Consider the following 21,392-nt stretch of genomic DNA (forward strand, 5'->3'; position numbering starts at 1 on the left):
TTCTCAAGGAGGTTTGATGGAAAACCTCGAAGCGTTTCATCTGCTTTTTGGTGGTGTTCCAGACTTCAGCTCCATACAACAAGATGGTGAGGACAGCAGCCCTATAGATCCTGATCTTGGTTGGAGTCTTTATAGTTCTGCTATTCCAAATGTTCCAGAGCTGATGAAAGGCGCCATTAGCCTTCTGGATACGGACATCCAGGTCTCTGTTGATTGTCCCATCCCCACTGATAGTTGCACCCAGGTAGACAAAGTTGCTAACCTGCTCGACGGGTTCACCCTCAACCGACAGCTCAATACAATCATCCTTGATGAAAGGTCGCTGGGAGGCGCACTTGCTTACAGCCATGCATTGGGTCTTCTTTGCATTTATTCTGAGCCCAGCGTAGGAGCTGTAATGAACTAATAGATCAGTTGATTCCTGTAGGCCTTCCCCTGAGTTGTCCATAATAGCCATGTCATCAGCATAATCGGTGTCCAGAATGACCTTTTCCTCGACCGTCTTCATCTCTTTCTGCAGCACTGCGCCTTGACTGATGATCTTGTTGGTCTCAGCCAGAAATGCAGAAAAGTTTAGGCAGAAATTAAAGACAGGAGGTGCTTGAATGTCACCCTGACCTGTGCCTGAGTTAACATCAAACCAGTCTGTCAGCTCCCCATTAACCCTCACGGCACTCATGGTACCCCCAAAAAATGACTGAAATATTCTGACATATTTTTCAGGCAGCCCATAGTGTCTCATACTGCACCAAATAAAGTCCCTTCTGATAGAATCGAACGCTGCCTTGAAATCCACAAAATTAATGTAAAGAGGAATGTTAAACTCAAGACAGTTATGAATAATAGTTCGGAGAGAATAAATCTGATCAATACATGAGCGGTTCTGTCTAAATCCGCACTGATTTTCCCTGAGGAGACACTCCATACCAGCATGTAACCGCTGAGCAACACATGGCCTAAAATCCTTACTTTTCGAGAAATTTGCCAAAAACCATTTTGGGCGTGGTGCTGAGCCCATTTTCGATAGGATCGTGATAGAGTCTTTAGACAGGGTGCAAAAGAACCGCAATTAGCATATTAATATATGACTTACGAACAAACATATGCTTTAAAGTGCTTACTTTTTCAGTTATTGGCGAAAAACTGATTTTCGGTTCCAGAAATCATGCTAAAATATGGGCATCTCGTAAATTAAGCTATGAAGGCCCTACAGATTTTTGAATGAGTGCAAATTGTGCAGAATGGCCATGTTTATATACAACTTATGAAGCAACATGTACCCTAAAATACTTATTTTTCGAGTTATTTGGGGGAGAAACATTGTATTATTAGTAAGGGGAAAAGTGGTCGATTTAAAGGTTCCGTTGGATTTGAATGTTCACAAGGATTTCTCAACGGAATATGGTAGTTAGGACCCCTACGAACATAATTAGACTTGTTGCCAATTTTGTATCTCAACAGAAACACCACTTTTACCACTTTTTACCACCTCTGTACCACCTTTCTGGTTTGCCAAATATCTTTAGTTGTGAACATCGTAGAAGGCTGCAAATTAACCTAGAATGTTTATCTTATCAAGGAGTAAAACTTTTGTATTAAAAATTTTTACATTGGACAATCAACTAATTGGATAATTACCAATTAGTTAATCACCAAAAAAAGTGAAAATTTTTTATTGGCTCAAAATGATTGAAATAGTTTGAAACACGGAGAAATGTAGTTTTTAGAAAAACTTCAAAAATTTTTCACTTAAAAATTTTTTTCGAGACTTAGAAAAAAAGTTTGAAAATTTGAAAATATTTTTTTCCGCCAAAGGTGATCGAATTGCATGAAACGTGAATAAAAATGCTTTGCAGTAAAACTTCGAAGATTTTTAGATTGGGGAATTCTAAAATCATCAATATTTGAAGTTGGAGTTCAGTAAATCTCGACATATTTTAGTAATTAGGAATAGCTTATATATTAGCGGAAAGGGCTGAACCTGAAAAAGGTTAACCACACAATATTAGAGTTTCATAACTAATTACAATACAGCTTTATCAAATTCCACATAAAGAAACAGCACAAAAGGACCATTTAAGATCGAACCGATTTTACCTGCTGTTCTATCATTTTATTGATTTCAATGATCAAAACCTCTGTACTGTCAATCTTGCCAATCTATACCGGGTATCTGAATGTACCGGACCTTTTATTTACCTCTATAATTAGACCCAGTTGTGCAAGAAATCCGATTTCTCACAGGGGTTTCTTTTAACTGTGCACTTTTTGTCACTCTCGCAAGAGGCCCGGTATTATAGGGGGGTATAGGAAGCGTAAATATACCTTCCATCATCCACTGTGGCTTTTTTGTATTGTGAATGCGCATGCCGCTTCGTTTGCTATGCCAGATACCTCAAATAACCCCCATATCTCATTGCCAGGGTCGGGATAGAGCTGGAGATAGCATCGAGAGGTTGCTTGCTAGAAATAGCTAGATTTAGAGTAAACTGGTGGTAGCTGGGTGGTGCTAGCATGGATGTAGCAGAACGTAGCTACACGGGGTTTCATTGGAGTTGGTTATTTTAATGGCCAAAGAGTGCCGGAACTAAAGTTACTTAAGATTGCAGTTTAGGGGCAGTGTAAACCACGGTGTAGTCAGGGACACAGAGCTACAGTGCAGGAGTACTGCAAAAGAACAGTGCAAGTGATACAGTCTGCAACAGTAAAACGCCGAAGAAGGAGATAAGATTGTGGCTGCAGAGGAGGAGAGGAGCTGGAACCTGATTGTGTTTGGGTTGAATGAAGAGGAGGAAGAAGAGTTTCCTGCTCTGGTAACTGCATTTTTGGAAGAGGTGGGGTGAGAACTTATTTTCAAGCGACAAGGGTGGGCTGGAAGCAACCAGGTACAGCTACCCGACCTATTAAGATCACCATCCTGAGCTTATCAGCCTTTTATCAGAATCTGATGAAAACAGAGAGACTGACCCACCCCTTTTAGATCCAACGAAACCGTTTATATAAATCGACTTTTCCGCATGAATTACTTCATGGTATCTTCTTATCAAGGCTACAGACCTTGCCGTACCTAAGCGAGTCTCTTTAGCCCTTTTCTTCTTTAGAGCTTTAGGTTAATGATCAAACTTTTCGCTACTCGCTCTTCACTGGATCTATCAGGAAAGATTACATCTTTTTAGGTCTCAACCAGCCTTAGTTTTCCTGTTTCCATCATGTAGTACTAGTACGTTCTGCCACCTCCATTTTAGCACCACCCAGCTTTCATCAGTTCACTCTAAGTCTAGCTTTGTCGGCGTTTTACTGTTGCAGACTGTATCACTTGCACTGTTCTTTTGCAGTACTCCTGCACTGTAGCTCTGTGTCCCTGACTACACCGTGGTTTACACTGCCCCTAAACTGCAATCTTAAGTAACTTTAGTTCCGGCACTCTTTGGCCATTAAAATAACCAACTCCAATGAAACCCCGTGTAGCTACGTTCTGCTACATCCATGCTAGCACCACCCAGCTACCACCAGTTTACTCTAAATCTAGCTATTTCTAGCAAGCAACCTCTCGATGCTATCTCCAGCTCTATCCCGACCCTGGCAATGAGATATGGGGGTTATTTGAGGTATCTGGCATAGCAAACGAAGCGGCATGCGCATTCACAATACAAAAAAGCCACAGTGGATGATGGAAGGTATATTTACACTCTTCCTATACCCCCCTATAATACCGGGCCTCTTGCGAGAGTGACAAAAAGTGCACAGTTAAAAGAAACCCCTGTGAGAAATCGGATTTCTTGCACAACTGGGTCTAATTATAGAGGTAAATAAAAGGTCCGGTACATTCAGATACCCGGTATAGATTGGCAAGATTGACAGTACAGAGGTTTTGATCATTGAAATCAATAAAATGATAGAACAGCAGGTAAAATCGGTTCGATCTTAAATGGTCCTTTTGTGCTGTTTCTTTATGTGGAATTTGATAAAGCTGTATTGTAATTAGTTATGAAACTCTAATATTGTGTGGTTAACCTTTTTCAGGTTCAGCCCTTTCCGCTAATATATAAGCTATTCCTAATTACTAAAATATGTCGAGATTTACTGAACTCCAACTTCAAATATTGATGATTTTAGAATTCCCCAATCTAAAAATCTTCGAAGTTTTACTGCAAAGCATTTTTATTCACGTTTCATGCAATTCGATCACCTTTGGCGGAAAAAAATATTTTCAAATTTTCAAACTTTTTTTCTAAGTCTCGAAAAAAATTTTTAAGTGAAAAATTTTTGAAGTTTTTCTAAAAACTACATTTCTCCGTGTTTCAAACTATTTCAATCATTTTGAGCCAATAAAAAATTTTCACTTTTTTTGGTGATTAACTAATTGGTAATTATCCAATTAGTTGATTGTCCAATGTAAAAATTTTTTAATACAAAAGTTTTACTCCTTGATAAGATAAACATTCTAGGTTAATTTGCAGCCTTCTACGATGTTCACAACTAAAGATATTTGGCAAACCAGAAAGGTGGTACAGAGGTGGTAAAAAGTGGTAAAAGTGGTGTTTCTGTTGAGATACAAAATTGGCAACAAGTCTAATTATGTTCGTAGGGGTCCTAACTACCATATTCCGTTGAGAAATCCTTGTGAACATTCAAATCCAACGGAATGCCACTTTTCCCCTTACTATATGTCCATTTTCTACCTGTAAAATACAGTCTCACGAGCTACTCTGTGCGCGCAAGGGACTTTATGACGTCATCGCCAAAATAATACAAACGCTAATTACACGCGTTAGAGAGCAGTTAGAGATTTAGGAATTTCGACTCGTTGCTTAGTTTGCTATTTGTCACAATCTGTCAAAATATGAGGATAACTTTTTTTTCAGTTAACTGGTCCTTTAATATTGTAATGAAAATTTGTCTCTCCTTGTTCTTCTGATCAGCCTTTTCATATAATCATTATGATTGCAAAATGTGTCCATTAAGTGCCTTGATCGCAATCACCAGCTTTAACTCGTTCTGCTATTATAATAAATGCCACAATTAAAGTGGACTTTCAGTTATCAGACAAACAAAAAGCATAAGATTTGGAGAACTGTTATATTAATATTATCAAATAATATTATGTTATGTTAAACTAATTACAACACTACAAATCTATTACATTTATTGAGAATTATGTAATGTAACGTGATGGAAATATTTTAAACGGGCATATCCTGTCTAAACCCAGGATGCATTACTATATACTAGCAGGAACCCGTCTACCCTAAAGTGGTGTCAAGACTCGAGAGACTAAAATAATTATTACCTATTTAATTTGCGTTTTTGACACCACTTGGGAGTCCAAATTTTGGGCACTAAAATTCTTATTCCTTGGCCAATTTTTTACTTTTTCATGCTGATTTGAAGGCCATCAAAGCATTTGACCCAGTCAAAAAAGTTTCAGTTGTATATCTTTTACGGTTTTTGCGGAAAGTCGCGTTAAAGTTGATGCCATGGTGTCAGTAAAATGGCACGGAACCATATATATCGTCTCGCTTTATATATAGTAAGATATATGAAGAATTCGTTGTAACTTTGTTTGAAAAGCATTAATATTATAAAAGCTTTGAATTTCCTTAAAATCCCTTAAAACCATTTCCCGAACTTTACGAACACAAACGGAATAATATCTATTTCAAAGCCAATGTACGACGTACGATTCCTGGAGCAATAAAACAGAAATGCTTAATGCATCAGATACTTAATATTTATAAGACGGTGCTCCGTTTGATGCAAACTGTCGCCGAATCCTATTCAAGGCCAACCCGTGCTTCACGGGAAGTTATCTTGCCTTATTAATATCAGCACACCCAACTATTTTAAGTCAACTCTGAACATTTGCACAACTTTCAAGACTTCAAGCTCTATCATGGAAGTTATTAATTCTGTCGACTAGACGCGATGAAGCAGTCGATAAACTAATCATACCAGTGCAGCATATCCAGGACTAAAGTGCTTCATACAAAATTGAGAGACTCGCGCGATAATTGTTCTAGATATTAACGTGAAGTTTGTCGCCATATTTAGACTTAGAAAGCTTATAAAGTGATTGGTGAATGATATATCGTTTAACTGGAAAACTTGCATAAGGGGGCAGGGGGGGTCTTTATGAAATTTCTCTCGAAATTGATTTTATAGTTGTTTATGATAGAGGGGAGTGATATATATATCTGCTTCTTTTAGTTCCATGGAAAAATATTGTTCCTAGCCGAAATTATTGCCGGTCAAAGGTCAGTGCTTATGTGTTATTGTATTGTGCGAGCGATTTTCAATCACGCGCCCTGAAAATCCAGTCTAAAAATCTATCTTCTCCTACATTTTTTGAGCAATCACCTTGCAACTTTCAGGATATGTTCTAAGGACCATTTAGAAGATTCTGGTCTATCATAATCTTAAGATAGGCCTTTTAGAAAAGGCCTTTATTCGATTTTGAAAAACAAGGTCCAAGATATTTTTAAAAATCGAATAAAAAATTTTCTAAGTCCTATCTTAAAATTCTGATAAATCAGAATCTCCTAAATGGTCCTTAGAACATAATATCCTGAAAGTTTCAAGGTGATTGCTAAACAAATTTAGGAGAAGATATATTTTTAGACTCAATTTTCAGGGCGCGCGATTGAAAATCGCTCGCACAATACAATTACACATAAGAGCTGGCCTTTGACTGGCAATAATTTCGGCTAGGAACAATATTTTTCCATGATAGGACCAAAAACAGCTGATATATATCACTCCCCTCAATCAGAAACAACTATAAAGTCAATTTCGAGAGAATTTCCATAAAGGCCCCCCTGCCCCCTTAACTTCAACCGACGTGTCAGTTTTCCTGAAGTTACTTTTAGTTAACGTAAATGAAGTTATTAAACGTAAATGCAAGATATTGAAGATGTAGTCTTGCCTCGAAGGTTATAATCAATTCGTTTTAAATGCAAAATACCAAAGCTACCCTGATCATTCTGAGCCGAAAATATATAATTTTTCGGTATTTTGAAGTCCGTACCTACATTCGGAAGGTTGTGGATGTAATACTGATTGGTTTCATATACCTACTAATTATAGAAAACGTCAGATTTAAAGGAAAATGCGCAATTTGATGCGGAGAACTGAAAAAATCGCGATTTGTCGTGAGGCCAGGATCTGAAAAATCGCGATACAGCACATGCTGCAAAAAATTCGAATATTTTAGACCACGCCCATTCAATATTAAAACACCTATATTGTTCTCTGTGAACATGTTGGGCGCCTAATTTTTTCTGAGACGGTAGATTATTACATTTTGCATCTGATCTGAAAAAATTATGTGAAACAGATTAGAAATGACGAAATTATCAAGCAATTTGTGTATCTCGTTAGCAAAATTGATTGGGTGATTATGTGACACGACACCTTAATTGGGCAGCCTTAACGATTCCATAATGTTCAACGGGGTAGTTACCGGGGTCACCTTATCACGTGATTAGGTAAGCCAATCACCTGATCACACGTAATGAATAAACTCGTTATGCTTCGTATCTCGGTCATCTGAGAAGCTATAACTCTAATTTTTTCAGGACAAACGTCATTCGAATGGCCAAACACGATTCGACTATCCAAATTATCAAATAAATGCGAAAATGAATCTTCATTTGAAAAAAATGAACACGAATATTTTTCGAGTTGACAAATTCCCCGAACCAGTGGTGGTAGTAAGTCATACCAGAAAGAATTATTTCAATTGGGCACTCAGTGACTGAGCTATAAAGGCCAACGTATGGGTAATGACTTTTGGCCCACCCAGACCTGTTAGTTCTAAATTGCATTAAACTATAAAAGACTAAGTGCGTCTGTGACTATCTCGTGCCAAAAATAAATGAAAGCCGCTTTAATTTAACGTGTTAAAAGGTCTCAAAAGGACCAATTGTTCTTATTTGGGAAAGGTTTGCTGCGTAAATCCCCTAGAGCAATTAACCTAGTTCAACCTCTTTAAACTCCTTGAACCATAACGTGATATATATTTTTAAATAACTTTTACCTCTTTCAGGCTTGTGTTAGCTGTAGTGCTAAACCAATGCTGTTCGGGGAGAACAATATTTTTATCTGCTCGGTCTGCAATTTGGGAGAGGAACATCTAACTCTACGAGCTCTCAGTGATCGTGAATGTCTTCAATTGGCGGTGAGGTTTATAGTTGGTTACTGAATATAATTTGGAATATTGACGAATCAATCGAATGTATTGATTCAGCTTAGAAATATTCGTAAAACGAAAACTGTGGAACTGCAGAAATACTAATCTGAAGATCACGATATCGATGTTTTATTTAGCATCATGAATAGATAGTCAGTAAACACCATAATAAACAACTTATGATGATCACACCTGACTAGTGTGTCTACTGACAAGTGTTCACTAACCACCCTAATCTATCAGATGTATCACGTGGTCATGACGCGTTACCGTGGTGACTTTCAACTCCCTGTGTGTCTCCGTATGAACACAACACCCCTGCTACAGGCCTGGGACCCGGTCAGGTTCCAGGATCTTCAGGTAAGAAACTCAGTTTCTGAGCTGGAGCTGACAAATTCAACCAGATGTTATTACAATGAGCACTGAGCTGTGACTTTCAAGCGTTTGTTCTGGAGGATCATTGTTTTGAAAATTGCAGTGAATTGTGGTTACCTTTCAATTCATTCAATTTTTATTTTTACTGCGAATTTTGAGCTGCGTCATGCTTTCAACTTAACCTTTTGTTCTGCCGAATAATTGTGTCGCAAAGCTAGATGAACTCAACCCACCTTTCAATTCAATAAATCTTTATTTGTACCTCAAAGAACGCGAGATGCGTCACATTTTCAAGCTTTTGTTGCGCTGAATCATTGTCTCACAAATCTAGATGAAATCGACCTTCCAATCTTAACTCATTAAATTTTAAGAGCAGTGAGAAACAATAAATATATATGATATATTATATATATTAACTACTTTCTAACCTCTTCAGGTATGGACTCTCGCTCAAACAGCTATTGATAACCCTGACCTGTTTCAACCAGGAGCGAAGCACAAAAACACTACTTTATACAGGTATAGGATGGTTAAAGGCGCAGAAAAGCTCTCAAAGTATCAAGCCTGATCATAAGTTATAACTTAAATCCTGGAATTAAATGTTAAATACTGCATTTAAGCTAATAAGAAGCTATAAGAAGCTAATAAGAAGCTATAAGAAGCTAAGATTATGCTATAAAGAGGGTATGATATTTTACAAAATGAAACGGCGTAAAAGCAATTGCAGTATAAAGAATTAACCCGAACAGTAAAGTGTTAAATCCTCGCCCTAACCTATGTTGTGAGAAACTTTCCGATTAGGCGCTAACTCCCCAAACAAAACTTTGATCAGCAAATAGAACAGAAAGAGCGTTTATATACTATAGAAAACGGAGTTCTCTTAGTGTTTAGTGTATGCTAGTCAAGCTCTAGTCACGTAGCACGAACGGCAGGGCGTACCGAATAGTAGAAATGAAACGAGTAACTAAAAAGGATCTAATTAAATATAAAGGAAAAGTAATACAAAGTGAACGTCAACAGATAAAAACTTCAAAGTGTTCGCTCTAATCGATTGACGTGACTAATCACAAATGGTAGTGCTCAGTCAGACTGGCTACCGTCAATTCGAATCCCTTAAAGTGATTAAGGGGCAACTAAGAAGTGAGCTCTCCACTTCCGGCTCTTCGGGTATACTCTCAAAACTCGTCACGCCATACTGCGTGACGGCACAACGCATCTGCTTGTACCACGTGACACGCCGTCTCGCCAATAAGCACTCCACTAGCAGTCACCCTGCATCCGCGAGGACCAACCACAGGTCTGGCTGTTAGTCAGGTGCAAAGTGAGCGGACGGCTCGTTACAGACAGTTAGTCTGACAGTAGTTCTGCCAGCCAACCGACTTACACTCAAAATGTGTAACTCCCAAATACGAACATATAAAAACATTGGTTAATATATACCCGGAAACACATACTAAATTCTACGTCCCGTAAACGTTATACTAAAACTAAGATATCCTAAAAGATATCTCTAAATACCATATTACAACATCTCTACCCAAAAATTTTTTTCGAATATTTTAAAACAATAAAATAATCGCCCTTTTCAAAATTTAAATTTCAATGCTCCGACGCATCAAAAGTCCAAAACTTAAAAATAAATCAAGTCTCAAAATAAAATACACGGCCCTAACCCTGTGCATTAAATTTAAATCCTCAAAATCCTAAAGTTAAAACTGAAATTGACTTCCACAAATCTTTCAAAACTTTCCAAAACCTTCAAATACTTCCCTTTTGCACCAAGTTGTAGAGTCTTTGGTGTTGAGTCTTCATCATTAGATAGAGATGTATCGAATCGCTAAATCGTCCTTGACAAGCAAACAAAAAAGTCAAAATAAATTCGAAAGTTTCTACGTTTCCGCCACTAAAGCAGCCCTGAGCGAGTCGTGTTGCGAGTAAAGATCCTAATATCCCTATCAGTACTGTTCTGAAAGATAACAAGTGTTATACCTAAGTAAGGTACGGTTCCACTGCTAAATACTAAGTGGAAAGTCTAGCTAAGTGAGTAAGACTATACTGTTCTGAAACTAGATTCTAAAGTAAGTGTACCTCCCTATCCGTGCATCTACCCGTCTTCTACTGGTTGAAGAGTTTTATAAGATCCGTAACTAGTCTAACGTTGTATCCTAGACGATCAGGTTGTCTCCGTTCCTCAGGTCTCCTAGTGTTATATCTGCGCTCCTCCCTCGGAGGGCTCTGTCTTCTTAGATCCACAGGAGAAAGCGATCCTGTTGTGTCAATGTCGTGCCCCGCTGTATCATATGACATAGAACTGCTATGACCCATCGTTCCTTCACCAACAACCGGACTCGATGATCTTCTAGCGGCCGATCTCTCTCTAGCTGGAGTGAAGAATTCTGCAGAATTATCAACTGTTTCTACACTATCGCCTGAGGGAATGTTATGTGTGAGAGGTGTTACCGTACGAAAACTAGGATTTATAGAATTCAAATCTAGTTGAGCAGGTCTATTAACAGCCCTATGAGTTGAACTAAAACTAGGTTGCTTGTAAATGCTAGCTGCACCATCCTTCTCCAGACGAAACTTCTTCGGATGAACCTCTCTTCTCCTCACAACTGGTGCTCTTCTCAGTTGAAAATCTGTCTCCTCTTCACTATTACTATCGGAATAATCTACAAATCGCTCCGATGAGTCCGTCTTTAACTCAGCTCCACTGCTCTTAGCCTTATTGTAAATGTATGCCTGAGGTGGCTTACTTGCTGTACACAAGACCCCTCTCTCTAGAGAGCTTACATCTCTAGTAACCGCTGAAACATTTTCCACCGCAACTACTGATGCCTTCTCTGTAGTATCAGCCTGAGTAAGACTACAATTGCAATGGTGGCTATCAACTTCAGGCGTAATCTGAACAACGTTTACTGTGCTATGGTCATCACTAAAATTCTCATCAAACAAGAACCCCGGAATCATACTATCCTCAACACTCAACTCATTGCAAGATTCCTCGATCATATTACTGCAATCATCCTTAACCACTGTCTCGCTGCTAACCGGTACCTGCAGCCTCTTAAACAGTATCGGGTGTTTACATCTATAATGTTCACGTGTCACCCGGTTTACTCCCTCTAAGGCAGCTTCAAGACTAAAAGTGCAACTGCTACTAATGCTCGCTACATTTTCTCGAGATTTACCATAACCCTGGTATTTATAGCGGTTAAATCCACCACACTTCTGGTTTCTCTTCCCCGAGATATGCTTCGTGGTAAAAGTACAGTTAGCAAGCTCCTGAAGCTTCCTGATGACAGAAGACGACACTTTCGAAAATCTCATTACAATCTCATAAATACGTGTGTTTTTGACCGCGGGTGACCTCCTCTTAAATCTAGGGCCACCCTTTAGAAGTTTAAAGGCACCTGACTGTTAGGTCTATACACTCTGTTCCAACTCTGTTGGCCATAACCACTCTGATATGAAGACCCTCTGTCTTGATATCTACCTCTATTACCAGCTAATCTGCTCGGACAGTTCCTCTGAAAATGTCCAATATCACCACACTCCCAACAACCTTCCAACTGATGGCGAACGTTACGATCATCATTTCTCATGGTAGCTTAATCTCACAAATACGAGCTATCTATCTAGATTTAACTGTACTGCGAAGCTTACAAACGGCTGTAAAACTGGGTGCTTGTTAAAACGATAGCACTGAACTGGAATATACAGGTACCACAAAATGCGTAGCAACACTTACCAATTCTAGTAGGAAGTACTCAAGATCTAGAACAACCTCCAACGTAATTCTTCTGAACTGCGACGTACACCGAACTTAGCTTAGCAAATGACAACGTTAGGATCTAATCGAAACTATACTGAATATAGGTGATAATAGAAGGATCACGAGCAAAAATAGCAACACTAAAAGTGGCCTCCAGATATAGAAAACGGAGTTCTCTTAGTGTTTAGTGTATGCTAGTCAAGCTCTAGTCACGTAGCACGAACGGCAGGGCGTACCGAATAGTAGAAATGAAACGAGTAACTAAAAAGGATCTAATTAAATATAAAGGAAAAGTAATACAAAGTGAACGTCAACAGATAAAAACTTCAAAGTGTTCGCTCTAATCGATTGACGTGACTAATCACAAATGGTAGTGCTCAGTCAGACTGGCTACCGTCAATTCGAATCCCTTAAAGTGATTAAGGGGCAACTAAGAAGTGAGCTCTCCACTTCCGGCTCTTCGGGTATACTCTCAAAACTCGTCACGCCATACTGCGTGACGGCACAACGCATCTGCTTGTACCACGTGACACGCCGTCTCGCCAATAAGCACTCCACTAGCAGTCACCCTGCATCCGCGAGGACCAACCACAGGTCTGGCTGTTAGTCAGGTGCAAAGTGAGCGGACGGCTCGTTACAGACAGTTAGTCTGACAGTAGTTCTGCCAGCCAACCGACTTACACTCAAAATGTGTAACTCCCAAATACGAACATATAAAAACATTGGTTAATATATACCCGGAAACACATACTAAATTCTACGTCCCGTAAACGTTATACTAAAACTAAGATATCCTAAAAGATATCTCTAAATACCATATTACAACAATACCTAATAGGTAATAATATGATTACCACCTAGTTTATATTATGATCCTATACGATCATACGTCATTAGTATGCCAGAAATCCTGAGAGCAAATATGATAGACATCGGACAAGCGAACACTCAGAGGCTTGGAATACTTAACTAAATTGCTTGTAGCTCATTATTTAAAGTTAATGACAGTGTCATTGGTTAGATTGGTAATAAAGCAGCCACTAATAAAAGCAAACGACAGAGTCCCAGCTTGTACAGTACAGTTTGATATATTGGTGCCCGACGGTAGGATGGGTTTCTATTGTCAAATATACACTGTACAGTAGTCAATGTACAGTGTAGATGCGCAGAGAATCACACACTTCACAGATTCAACAAAAAATGAAAATGAGTGTAAATCAAAACGACAATAATTGCAGAAAAAAATCAATACTTCAATACAATGTGAAGTATGTTAGCTGATCCCATTGCCTCAGGTTGTTGGTAGACGAGCCTCCCTCGTTCCCCCTGGATGAGACCCTGACTCTCCCACTTCCTGCATCCCATCAACCCATACCTCACTACCTTCCACCTGGCTTTGTAATGGATCTCGCTAACGGAACCTCCGGTAAAATACCTCAAATACACTCAATTTAAAGGATTTTATAGTTTAATAATTTGACATGAAGTGTCAATTTTAAAACTTCTCACGCTGCTAGAAAGCATCGATACCATTTTTGATTCTCTTATAGTACCGAGTACCGAACTTGATGGTTTTAATAATTTAACACTTCCACCTGTCGTGAAATTGTCAGTTGCAAGCTCTATAATATAGAAATATATAAAAGTATTGACCCTCATATTAAACGCTTTGACGTGTTCCACCTTCCTCGCCTACGCGTCGTAGCGAGTAAACGCCTTGTCGGTAAAATTAAATCAATATCAGTCTCATGCCTTATGATGTGCATAATCTGCGCGAGCATAATATAGCTCCAACAGAACTTTAACTGTGATGCGATTTGATTTAGAGCAAATAAGGCAAGTTATATTGCAAAACAGTTGGGCATGGGGTAATATGTTAAAAAGTTCAAACTGACAAGCTGCTTCATTTGGAATGGTCGAGAAGAAAATAGCGGCAGTTTCTTAAAAAAACAGGAGAATATCTGAAAATATCCCTCTAACAGTGCTGCACGCCGCCGTTTTTTTTCTAAACGGCGGCGGAGTGGTTGAAATCGGCGGCGGCGTGATCGGCGTGAGGTCACGTGATTCAATTTTCCTCTAGAATAATGCCATGTGGAGAGAAATTTTTAACAGTTTTGAATTTTGACACGAGGCTCGTAATATCTTGTAGTATATAGTATAAAGGTATAAACAGGTTCACGCCGTGTACGCCGTTTGAAAACGGCGGCGGCGGCGTGGCCGGAAAATTATCGGCGGCGTGCAGCACTGCCCTCTATAAAGCACCTTCCTTGCACAGCAATATAGTTATACTAACTTACTAATATTGTTTATTAACAAACCTACGCACTCTTTTTCTAAATTTCATAGTGAACTTGTATTGTTTTTATATATTTCTTTAAACATTTAAAATATAATTTGGAACATTACAGTAACGTTATTCAAATCTCAAACAGAAAAAGTATATTTCGAAGATTTGTGTTTGGATCATTATATGATCGTGGGTGTATAATGATTTTGATTGCATGATTTTGATTGGGCAGTGATAGTGAGTGAGACAATGTTGGGAGTGCCAGCCAGTAACTCTGTCAAATGAACAGCCCACTGAGGAGTGGGTGAGCGCAAACGAGAGAACAGCAGAAAGCTGTGATGATATGATTGGATAACTTGAAACTGAAGAGCGCAATTGGAAACAATCGGTAACAAAAACAATAGGTATTGGGTAGGCTTGTCGACGAAATGTTTACAATTTCAGACATCAAATAGTTATCGGTTCAATAAATTGGGGCTCTTACTTTGAATATAAATTCCATGAACAGAATGGCATTCTAGTTCAACAAAGTGCGTACATAGATCAATGTGGCAATGTATAAATGTATGATGTATCTTGTATTACATGGAAATTCCAAGGCTACGTACGACACATTATATGCCATTATGGAATGTAGTAGGCAGTACCTACCCTTGAAATTCCTCTAACTCTATAACAAAGCTATGAGATGAAATGCTTCATTATAAGTGTATTATAATACGGTAATACTAAAGATCATACTCACAGACTAAACTCTAAACGTCCTATAAGCGGTTTTATTTGAATTCCTCAAACACAGCTCAGGACTAATTTCGTGGTTGCGGTGATTCGGTCTTGCTAGCACAAGGAATATAATTTAAGTCGCGTTAATAAATTATGAGGAATCATTATTAATGATTCATTGATCTTGACGCCCCTTTATTCCCGAATTTTTGGCTAAATGGATAAAAAACAGCTAAAATTTGAGTTAGGATAAAAATGTTGTAAAATTTTCATGAATCACGTGACTAAATCGTGGAAAGACCAAAAAAGGACAACGTTCGCTCGACACCGTGAATATACTACAACATCTCATGATAAACTATATAATAATATAGTCTATTATTAGATGTTGTGCTTACCCACTCATAGGTGCAGATTTCGTTTTGAGGTGAACTTTTAAGTTCCCGAGAAATTTTCTTAAGTTTGCTTTTTTTTTCCTCCTCGGGCACATTCGTAACCTACGGGCCAGGTAAACCTAAACTACATATTGACCGTTATTTACGTCGGTATCTGTTGAGGAGCCAAATCATCTGAAAAGCCCTTAACCTATATTTTGCTCAGGCACGTAGCCAAGATTTTTCTTTGGGGGGGGGGGGCCGGGGGGGCTGTCGGCGAGCGAAGCTGCAAGCTGTGGCAGGGGTCTGGGGCGCGGCCCCCAGCGGGGTCCAGGTAAGGGCGGACCACATTGGCGGGGGCTAGGGGGGGCGCAGCCCCCCGGAAAAATTTTGCGAAATAGGGTGTTTTAGGCTAAATACAAGTCCATAAGTGACTACCCACACGCAACCTCTTAATAACTCACGTAATTCGTCTCCAAATTGCACCAAAATTTCAGAGATTATAGATATGGGTCAAACTTAGATTTCCTGAAAGTTTCGTAAGCCACGCCCAATTACAGTGGGCGTGGCGTGACACTCCCTCTTTTTCACTATTGTCTTCATAAAATGAGAACGCTTTAAGCTAAGAACTCAAAATTTTTTGCACACATTTGGCTTGATAATTGAAAACTTTTCCAAAAGTTTCAAGTTCATTTGCTCTTTTGTCAAATGCCACCAGGATCGTATCAACAAAACGGTTGAGGACGTTTTTCAGTTGGATGTTAAGTTTGACAAGACCACTATTTATCGGATGAGTGACCCCTCACACAGTATTCCATACGGCAACACTAGCCAGGAAAACAGCAATTTCTCTCCAGTAGTTGCAGTGTTGGCACTTGGTCTGAAGGATCCACGCCCCATGTACATCAAGACCCAAGCTGGGAGTCAAGTAACCCACAAAGCGGCCCTTATGTCTGGCACGTTGTGCGTACTCAGTGGCAAGACAGAGTTGAGATACAAACGCTCGATACCTAGAGGTTGGGGAAAAGTAGAAGAACAGTACTTCCTGATATTTGAACAGAAATGTCCAACAGAAACTGACAGCGCCCTCAAAGGTCCGCAGAAGAACCCTCAGTCAGACATCACCAAGGAACAGGCTGAAGAAATGAACTTCCCCCTCCTTAAGACTCCCCCCACTGTTGTTCGAGTAACGTCTGTAGCAGACAACCTGGATTATGAAGCAGATGGAGGACTCCTGCTTGCATCAACGATCAGTGCAGTTGTAGGGAAGATGGATGAGGGAACGGTAGATAAGGAGCTCATAAGAAGTCAAGTCTCAACTGCAGGATCTTTATCTGAAAAGCGGACAAGACTTCAGAACAAAATGTGCATGTCAATCGGGGAACTCTCCATGTCAGCAGCCAATAACTCGATGTCTCACGGCATGAACTTCTCACGATGTGACTCCCCGAGGATCGAAGACGTGGAAATGAAAGATGACATTGCATCAGTGCGTAATGCTCAAAAATGTGTGGAGAACTCTCTAAAGCATGTTGTGGATTCCATCGTATCTGTCAAGGCGAATGTAGCAACTCTCCAGGAAGCGACCAAACAACAAACTCAAAAAGACATCTCGCCTCACCCAACCAGCAACACCGACGTTTTGGATGCGATTAGTGATTTGAAAAGTGCAGTGAGTGATTGCAACAACAGAATCGACAATCTGAGCAAGACAAATGTGTTTACACAAACGATAAAGGAGTGCAATGGTAAAATTGATGACCTTGTGGAGAACATAAACGGCACAAAAGATGACCTTCAGTCAATGAGGAAGATTCTGAACGACCTTAGTCAAAATGGAGTAGATATCATGAAGAAATCGGTGGAAGACATGGGGAGCTACTACAATAGTGTCTTCTGCGATGAAACAAGGGAGCACATTAAAGACATCCACGCGTATGTAACACACCAAATGTGCGAGGTCGCAAGTCAAACTGACCCTTTGATAAAAGAAATAGCAGCGTTAGGAGACCAACCGAACCTAGCCTCGCCTTCGCCCAAATTTGGTTTCCCCGATCCAATAAAGCCCTCCCTGAAAGTCTTGGTCGAAAGTGGGCAACCCATCAACGTTTGGCTTGTTACCGATTCAATTATGAGACACATTGATGAGTCATGCTTGGAATTTAGGAAATATAGGTTGAATTTCAAAAGAATCGACTTTACATGTAGTGAATCACTGACCGGTGAATACATGATGGGGAGCAAAATACCAACAGAGAAGCCTCAACTAATATATGTACATCTCGGCATCAATGATATACACAAAGGAGAGGACATTACCAAAATCATCGACAACTTCAAGATCTTTAATGAAATGCTAGAACTAGTATCTCCCACCACCAGACTGGTCATCTCTTGCCCCCTACTGAACGGAAACACCTACCAGAACCGACACGTCTTTTCCTTGAGGAGATCCCTGTCCTTATTGGTCAATCAGCAGCAAGACGAGGACCCTAAAACAAAAAGGATTTTCCTTCAGAGAAATGATAAGTTCTTCATTAACACTCAGTCCACTTCTAAGCAGAACTTGATGTACTTCCGCGATAATCTCCATCTATCAGAAAGAGGAATGCATGCAATCACCAACACCATGAGAGACACCCTCGACAAGATCTTCAGGGAGTTTGAGCTTCCAGTCTAAATTTTAGTCTTCAAATCATGACCACCAACCCAACCTCTTAAAAAAATACTATGAATTTACAATCCAAAATTATAAGCTGGAACATCCAATCAACAAATACAACTTTTGGCTCTAAGTTTGATGACCCTCAATTTTGTGCCGTCTTTGACAAGTTTCCTATTGTCTGCCTTCAAGAAATAAGACAACCTGTCAAACACTCGGGTTACAGGTCCTTCAATAAAACCCGCCGGGACAAAAAACATGGTGGCGTATGCATAATGGTCCAAAACGAAATATCCAAAGGCGTTAAACTTGAAAAATCCACAATTGAAGATGTTGTTGCCTGTAAACTTGACAAAAATTACTTTGGCGTAGATAATGATATATTCATTGTTAACTCATACATTAAGCCAGCTAACACTTCCTCTAAAAACTCAAATATTTCGGGCTTTGACACCATCCGTGAACTGGACCAATTTCTCAATGTTCTTTTAAGTAAAGGTGATGTCATTACTTGTGGTGACTTCAACTCGCGTATCGGCCATGACATTGACTTTATCAAAGAGGACAAATGTGGCTACGAGAGCTTCATTCCCCTGCCAGAAGACTACACCCCACAAGAAATTCCAACCAGGAACTCAAAGGACAAAAAGTCGAACAATTACAAAAGACCCTTTCTAGAAATGCTTGTCAATAATGAACTCCATATTCTCAATGGGAGAACTTTAGGAGACTCGTATGGTGACTTCACTTGTATTCAGACCAGCGGTGCCAGCGTTGTTGACTACTTTATTATATCCCCAAACTGCAGTAAGTATCTAAGTCATATGACAATCCAGCCGTTCACTTGCTTTTCTGATCATAAACCACTACTCCTGGCACTCAACTTCTCTCCTTCCAACACTCTTGTAAACACAAAGGCACTCCATGAAACTTACGCTCGAGCCCCACTTCGTTACAAAATAACTCCTGATAGCCTTTCAAGCTTACGGGATACAATGATGGACCCACTTGTGGAAGAATGTTCCAAAAGCCTCTTAGAAACAGATTATCCCGAAGATCTCCTAGGTACATACAAATTAAACGAAGATATCACAGTACACTTGAACAAAATAGCAGACAAATGTCTCCAAAAGACCAAACATCCCAAAATAACCAAAAAGGGATCAATAAATAAACAACCCTGGTTCAAACAAGCCACCAGAGAAGCTAAAATATCTTGTACTCGTGCAGCTCAAATTGTTTCTGATTTCCCCAATAGCGATTATCTTCGAAAAAATTTTTACCAAGTAAAAAATACGTACAAAAGTTTAATTGACCGTACAAAAAACAAATATCTTGACAAACTGAATACAGATATTGAATCTGGTAAAATTCTAAACTGGAAACAATTCAAAAAACTGAAAAAATTTAAAGGAAGAGTTGACAAATTTGATTGCCATGACATGGACAACTTTCAAAAATTCTTTGGTAAACTTTATGCTAATGCACATAGCACCATAACTGTAGAGAATAAGGAAGAAATGCTTCAAAATGCAGAGGCTATTAACAATAATTTCCAACCATCCCCTGCACAATCAATACTCAATGGCCAGATCTCTGTGGACGAAATATCTACTGCGATCTCTTCACTCAAAAACGGCAAAAGTTCCTCGGAGGATATGATATGTAATGAAATACTGAAGACCTTGTCCACAACAAACACACAACTCCTTTGCAAAGTCTTTAACCGCTGTTTGGACACTGGAACTTACCCATGGAACAACAGCATTATTACACCCCTACACAAAAAAGGCGACAAAGATAATCCAGACAATTACAGAGCAGTTGCTGTGAGTAGTACAATCGGAAAACTATTTTCGACCATCATGTTAAACAGGATAATCAAGTTCAAAAATGAATACAACCCGGACCCCATAAATCAACTTGGCTTCGCTAAAGGAGCTCAAACATATGACCACATACTCACACTCAACACCATTACGTCTAAATACAAAAAGCTCAAGGTTCCCGTCTATGCTGTTTTTGTGGACTTCCGGAAGGCCTTCGACTCTGTTTGCCGTGAAGCTCTTTTCTTAAAATTAGCTAAACTAGGTATCACTGGCAAAACATTTAATGTTCTTAAACATATGTATAAAAATTCCACTGGCCAGATAAAACTATCTGGATTTGTCAGCGAAAAATTCGATATCAATAAAGGAACTGAACAGGGTCATCCACTTTCCCCTGATCTATTTAAGATATACATCAGAGATCTTTCCCCTCGACTAGAATATGATAACTGTCCGAAACTAATGAACCAACTTATCAGTCACTTACTATGGGCAGATGATCTGATACTCTTGGCACTGGACCCCAAAACCCTCCAAAAGCAACTCGATGCTTTGAACAATTTCTGCTTGGAATGGGGCGTCGAAATTAATGCAGATAAAACTAAACTCATGAAATTTAATGCCCGTTTTGATACTTATCAGCCGGTTCCCCTCAAAATTGGTGATCACTTGTTAGAAGAAGTCGAGTCATACTGCTATCTAGGAATCGAAATACACAAATCCGGCACATTCACAAATGCCCGAACTGAGCTCAAAAAGAAGGCCATGCGTGCACTTTATGCCATGAAAAGCTCAGTAAACAAATCCAAATTATCATTCCGCTCTCTAACAACACTCTTTGATGGTCTTATTAAACCTATCGTTCTTTACGGAGCGCCTATTTACACACCTAACATGGCTATCATAAAACACATAACAAAACAAGTCGATCTCAATAATATGGATGCCGACACAAAAACAAAATTTCAAACTAGTATCCTCAAGAAAGTTAGCCTTCTGAACAGCGAAAAAGTTCACCTTCACTTTCTTAAATGGTCACTGGGGGTAAATCGTAAAGCCAGCAACGCAGGCGTCTGGGGTGAGTCAGGCCGCTACCCATTAATCTATGAATGTATTAACCTCACTCTCAAATATAGCCAACGTTTGAAAAATCTCAAAGATAACTCCCTTGTCTCCTTA

The 21,392-nt window shown here is 39.3% G+C and overlaps 2 protein-coding genes across 2 annotated transcripts in view; both read left to right on the forward strand.

Moving 5' to 3' along the window:
• The window catches only part of LOC134815694 (metal-response element-binding transcription factor 2-like), a 106,870-nt gene that overhangs the window by 57,133 nt on the left and 28,345 nt on the right, over window positions 1-21,392 (forward strand). The window contains exons 10-13 of the mRNA XM_063824272.1: window positions 8,045-8,176; window positions 8,432-8,548; window positions 9,000-9,082; window positions 13,634-13,764. Coding sequence (XP_063680342.1) covers window positions 8,045-8,176; window positions 8,432-8,548; window positions 9,000-9,082; window positions 13,634-13,764 — 463 coding nt within the window. The remainder of the gene's footprint in view (window positions 1-8,044; window positions 8,177-8,431; window positions 8,549-8,999; window positions 9,083-13,633; window positions 13,765-21,392) is intronic.
• LOC134815693 (tubulin polyglutamylase ttll6-like) overlaps window positions 5,130-21,392 on the forward strand; it is a 100,540-nt gene continuing 84,277 nt past the window's right edge. Inside the window, exon 1 of the mRNA XM_063824271.1 lies at window positions 5,130-5,151. The gene's annotated coding sequence lies outside the window, so the exon portion shown is untranslated. The remainder of the gene's footprint in view (window positions 5,152-21,392) is intronic.

Source organism: Bolinopsis microptera, chromosome 5 (assembly GCF_026151205.1).
Source record: "Bolinopsis microptera isolate Bmic1 chromosome 5, MBARI_Bmic_1.0, whole genome shotgun sequence".
NCBI classification, from domain to species: Eukaryota; Metazoa; Ctenophora; class Tentaculata; order Lobata; family Bolinopsidae; genus Bolinopsis; species Bolinopsis microptera.